Source organism: Nestor notabilis, unplaced genomic scaffold (assembly GCF_000696875.1).
Source record: "Nestor notabilis isolate BGI_N333 unplaced genomic scaffold, ASM69687v1 scaffold26987, whole genome shotgun sequence".
In the NCBI taxonomy this organism is placed as follows: domain Eukaryota; kingdom Metazoa; phylum Chordata; class Aves; order Psittaciformes; family Psittacidae; genus Nestor; species Nestor notabilis.
In genome coordinates this window covers 27,604-33,668 of record NW_009936480.1, presented here as the reverse complement: position 1 = coordinate 33,668, position 6,065 = coordinate 27,604, and the positions used below count along the sequence as shown (strand labels likewise).

The window sequence follows — 6,065 nt, the reverse complement described above, 5'->3', positions numbered from 1 at the left end:
GTTGTTGTTATGGTAGGGGGGGGGGGGGGGAAGGCAAAATCCTATTCATAAGTAATGCTAAAAGTATTTGGAGAGCCAGGCAGAAAATCCAGCATTTTATTTTAAAATAAAGCTAAATTTTAAAGGAATATAAACCAAAAAAGTTTACACTTAAATTCTATTTAGCATTCACTTTCACATAATATTTGCCCAGTGATAACACCTATGAGTTAAACAGCATTCCAACATTAGTGAAGGAATGTGGGGTTTTTATCTTGCAGAAGAAATACTCAAAAGTCAGCAGCTGTAATTCAAGGTCAAAATTTCTCCTGACTCTTGTTCTCTTTATACAGGAGCTGGTTTAAAACACTGCTCTGTTTGAGAGCTTCTAGGTTGGATATATCTTCGCTTACAACAGGGATATCCTCACTTTGATCCTCAGTTATCAGATCTTCACTGTCTGAGAGTGTGCACAGGAGTGTATCATTTTCATAGGTAGGAAAATAATACCTGAAAGAAACAAAGCATAATTACTAGACAGACACATATTTTATTTCAAAGAGGCTGAGCATATTTTATAAGATTACATTTTAAGAAAGGAAAAATGAGAAAGTCTGGTTGTCTGGAATGACAGCAAATAGCACACCCAAAAAATCCAACTGGCATGTACACCTTAGAAGAGCCGTACAGAAGAGCTGACAACAGACAAGTCCTTCCCCCTGTTTCTTTACCTGTATGTTGTCACAACCAACGCTGCAGATCCAGATTTGTCCCATAACAAACGCTGTACTGAGCTGTTTGAGTTAGAACACTTCCTGTGTTCTACCATCTATGGTATCATCCCCCAGACCTATTCAGCCTACTTACAATCTGAAACAGTATTGTTATACTCTATTTGCTATGGAGAAAACTAAAGGTAAACTTGTCTTGATGCCTAAAATTAGGTAGACATTATGCATATATCTACATTAGACATGCAAAAGAAGTGGTTTGATTTGGTTCTAGAACCATATGCCTACAGTGTATCTTTACTAACAATGGGATACGTGTCAGGTGCCCATCCCAACACAGGAATAAGCTGCATGTGTTTAGAGAGCCAATGGCTGGAAGACCTAAAAGGTGCCTACAAGAGGGACATTTGAGATGTCACTATGGTGCACAAGCTCAGCCTTTGTTCCACCAGGAGCGAACATGATATGTGTGTACCATGTATGCTTTTTGCCATGTACTGCACAACTGCAAATACAGGCAAAACAATTTTGCAGCAATAGCCTTCTCTAGCATACTGACCTCACAGTGCAGACACAACTTACAGGGACAGTGCATCCCGCGTGCAACAAGAGCAGCATCTCATGTTCATTTTAGCCTCAGTCTACAGCGATTTTGAATTTTGAGTAGTTCTGAGATCACTTATTATTTTTTCTGGGCCAGTAGAGCTGGGAAACTGAGAGCACTGTTGCCCTGGCAAACCCCGGAGCTTTCAACTTATTGTTTTACAGAAATTATCAAATAATAGTATAAATACTGGAAGAAACATGCATGCCCTTACTGTGGTTGATCCCATGTAGACCTGGCTGGCAGGAATGTAATGTGTTTGGTCTCCTCCATATGACTTATCAATCCTCCTTTAGACTGGAACTTGTCCTGGCAGTTGTAACAACGACAATGATGGATTTCTCTCCTGATGAAGTTCACTAGCTTTATTTGCTGATAAAAGTTCAGACCTGGGAAAGAGAGCAAAGAAGCACTTGGGAAACGTGAGATTTAATTTACAAATGCTTGTCTGGATTCAGCATAGAGATTGATAAGAGTTTATGGAAGACCAGCACTGCCAGAATGCTGTAACTTAGTAAAACAACTGAACAAATGCTTTTTCCCAGCTGCAGAGGAAATAGCCCTTCTTTTAATGTCAAAATTGTGAACACTTTGTTTCCTCTCAGTCCAAGTAAGTCTCTCTGCTTAGTCACCAGCAGAAAGCAAACACTGGCTGAACAAAGCCTAGGGCACAGCCTTCTCACTTGCAGTCAAGTATCAACAGGCATAACAACAATAGCAATAATAATAATAGCAATAATAATATCCGTAATAATAACAATGTCAATAATAATGATAATAATAATCATCATCATTCCAGTAGTCCAGCTAGATCTGGGACTCATAGAGTGGGTATCTGTAGAAGCTACTCTGCAAAAGAATGCAATGGTTCTAAAGAAAATAGCAGACATCCTTGGCACCAACAACGGTTCCAGAAAAATAAAATGTTCTTGGCTTCCTTTTGCAAACTGGGAGAAACAGTTTCCACAATGGAAAAGTTAAATGTCCGAACAAAAAATCGAATCGATACAGTTGTTTTCCACTACTCTTATGATGTGGTTTTCTCCACAGTAGTGGCAAATACTGACAATTAGAGCACCTCTTACTCACCATGCTCTGACTTTATTTTAGGAAAGTCAAATCCATGTGATTTCTGAAGGGAAAAAAAGGGAAATAAAAAAAATATCTTATTTCCACTACTTCTACTATTCCAAGTTAAAAACAGCTCAACATTTCATAGACTGACACAGACATACAGACAGACATGCAAACACTAATACATGAAACACCCCCCTCCAAGTTTTGTTTCATCAGAAACTTTTGTATAGTTAAGACTGCAACACTCCCATTAAATAGTTTATTAAAACTGAAACACAGATGCTAACCATTAAGTATATTAAATCATCAAACCACTACAATATTAAAGATGCTATCTGTTTATTGTCTGTACCAGTCTGTATACTCACAAGTAATAGCTAGTCATAGTCTCAATGTAAAACTTGACTCCCCTGTCTATTTTAGAGAAGAGATGCTGGAGATGCATGCAGTACTTTATTTCTGCACTAAAGAGGGCATTCCAACGCAGTAGCTGATTTGATCTTAACAAAAATGCTACAATCCTACTCTTTATTTCCAAAGCGATAAAAGAACTGTTAAATTAAAACAAGTCTTACCTGCATGTGAAGATACAGTTTTCCTGTGGTGTCTGCTTGTTGTTCACAGAACAGGCAAACAGCACATATAGGATGCTCTTCCCAGTCAGACCAGTCTCTTATGATTAAGAGCCAAAAAGATTCATTTAATTGTGGAAAAGAGAAGAGACATTATGTGAAAGAGCACTTCAGATTCTGCACTCACAGCACTAGAAACAAATCCAGAGAAACTGAATACTTTAAAGGGGTGGAAGAGATAGTGTGGATTTATATCTGAATATATGTTTAGAATCTGATTTACAGTCTAAAAAAAATTACAAATTCAAGAGTAACTGAGCAGTTACTGTTGGGTAATTCCTGTGCAGACAGGCAGTAAAAGTCCTACTTGAATTTGCCTGCACGAACAAACAGGATCTTAACTTCAGTTTCTATCCAGTTTGGCAAGTCATCAAATACTGCATACAGTGTTTATTTCTATAAGGTCTTTCAAAATTCTTTTATACCTTACTAATCTTTCAATACACCAGCCAAAGACATAATCATTAGACAGACTTCATTTTAAGTGTTATTTACTTATCAAATATTATTATTCCTGAGACACTTATTTATGTTACATTTAGACATGTACAGAGAGAATACCAACACACCCATTTAAATCCCCAGTACTACTGAGAGATAGAAATATTGCAGGTATAAGCAAGTAAAATTAAGCTCAAGTCACAGACAGAACCAGGAAGGTCAGGGACCCCAATACCCACAAATTACTTCCTGCCTATTCAATTCTCTACGGCCAAAGAGGCCACCTCTGCAGTGATCTGAGGGCCTGGACCACAGAAGAATGTAGAGGAGGCGTGCATGCCACCCTCAGTCAGCTTTGCTGAGAAGTTTCCCTTCGAAATCCTGCTTTAATTTCTAGTTGTTACCTTTTTATCAGACTTTTTCATATAATTTCTTTCTCATACTGACATTTTTGATGCTTACTCTTGACTTTTAAATTTGAGCAAAACTTGTTCAACTGTTTTTTTAGTACAAATGTAAAAATTAACCCATTTTGCGTACATCATTACAAACCCAAACAGCTCTTGTTTGAGCTCTGTGCAAATGAAAAATAGGCTTCTCGTTGAAATACAAAATTTACAGCCCTCATTGTGGAGAAGTGTCTTTAATGAGAACAACTTGGAGTTGATTTGATGAGCTTAAATGAATTTTAACTGTGCACAGCATTTTTCCTGTAACTACTTTAAATGATAATGGTCTTGCAAGTCTTTATAATGGGCACATAAGGAACTCTTACTCTTCTAGGTTATCTAGTAACTCCCGGTCATCCTCTGACTGTACCTCCTCCCAGGACTTTCCAAATTCCTGGTAAGAAAAAAGAAGAAAAAGAAAAAATATTTCCTGTTTCACATCACATTTTATGTATCAATGGAATGAACATCTCAGAAATCACAGTCAGCATCTTATTTTGGATCACTTTAGTACTTCTGTGAGTTGAAGGCAGTCATAGAACATTGCTTTAGTAATAATTCTCAAAGTAACAATTTGCTTTGTCTTTTAATGGGATGTTCCCCACCCTGTATCTGAGAAGATGATGATTTGGCACAGAGTTCTCAAGAAAACCATCCAAGCTCTGTGTAAAACTAAAGCTTTGCAACACTACCAAGATGTTCGCAAGGTGGGTAAGTTATCACTGTCTTGAGTTCGCCATCACACTTCCTCTATCCAATCTGCCTACCCTGCACTTCATGCAGCATATGCTGCTTAAATAATGCAGCTATCACACCTGAGACTTCAGTTGGCATAGCTACACCAGTCAGTGCTTGTACCTTGTATGAGGTCATGTTAGTGAAAACACACGGTGTAAACTTAGCTACAGAGTACTCCAGAAAGGCAGCATAGGGCATAGATCCAGGGCATAGATTTCTGAGCTAGACTCCAGTTTCTCTTCCATCCTTTTCTCAGATGTGAATGTAAGCACACCTATTCATGGTGTTCTGTTCTTCCTTTTACTTTTTGTGTTGTTTATTTATATCTGAAAGACCTTCAGCACAAAGTACATCCCAATACATTTGTGCAGCATTCAGCACAATGGCAAGCACTCTCAGCGTGACTGCAATATAAATAACAGGCAATAAGAAGCTGAACTGCTCTACTGAAATACCAGCAGTGATATTTAGCTACTCTTTTCCTTTTGCTCTGATTTTTCCTGCCTTTAAAAGAAAACCGGAGCAAACTAACCTGTAATCAAAATAGTATTTTTGAAATCATGCTTTTGACTGCTATGAAGGATTCAGAAAGATCATAGTTGTCAATCTCATCCCCATTAAAAAAAAGGCAGCTAATAAGAAGATCATTCTTCCATTTATCTCATTCAAATATTCTCTCTAACAAACATATTTAATAACATCCTTAGTAATAAGTGTTATTGTTGTCTTCATGGTTGGTTGGCAAAAGAAGGAAAAGCTATCCATCACTTAACAATTTAATGAGAATTTACAAAGCTGTTAGTGTCTACCAGGTAAATGATAAACCGATGTCTTTAGACAGCTCTAAACATGTCATCATATATTACAGAACGAAAACTCAGTAATTAATTCAGTGATGCTACATGGTTGTGTGTAAACACACTGAGTTACAGGGGAGACTCATTAATGTCACCGTGACTGTGAGATAACATGAAGCCATTAACACCTCTCACCATGTTCTCTGTGCCACACACTAGTTTCCTATGGCTGCTAATGTTAACACCTTAGTAAGTGGATAGTCACTTACAACCATGCAAAATGAAGATGAACGCTCACAATTTTTTCTTGTACCAGCTTGAAGTATATATGCAGAAAAGAGTATGTTCAAAATAGCAGCCAATGTTAAGCTTCACCATTCAATTAAAGGTGAAAGGGAAAAAATGCACAAAAGCTTTATTGTTGTTGGTTTCTTTATGATGTTTCTGTGAAGAAGGCAGAGAAGGTCTCTGTTTCCTTCACCTATTTATATTCAGAGGAGGGAAAAAAAAAAAAGAAAAAGGAAAAAGCTAACCAGGTCTTGTATCACTGGAAAATTGCACAGTGCATGGGTAACTGGGTACACTGTGATGAAAGTGCAAAGAGACCGAAGCTGAGC

At 37.6% G+C, this 6,065-nt stretch overlaps 1 protein-coding gene across 1 annotated transcript in view; it reads right to left on the bottom strand.

The window, feature by feature from the left end:
• Positions 1–146: 146 nt before the first annotated feature.
• ZNF277 (zinc finger protein 277) overlaps positions 147–6,065 on the bottom strand; it is a 29,962-nt gene continuing 24,043 nt past the window's right edge. The window contains exons 7-11 of the mRNA XM_010018368.1: positions 4,240–4,307; positions 2,967–3,063; positions 2,404–2,446; positions 1,529–1,703; positions 147–489 (exon numbers count right to left, since the gene is read on the bottom strand). Of these exons, the coding sequence (XP_010016670.1) occupies positions 297–489; positions 1,529–1,703; positions 2,404–2,446; positions 2,967–3,063; positions 4,240–4,307 (576 nt within the window). The 3' untranslated portion in view covers positions 147–296. The remainder of the gene's footprint in view (positions 490–1,528; positions 1,704–2,403; positions 2,447–2,966; positions 3,064–4,239; positions 4,308–6,065) is intronic.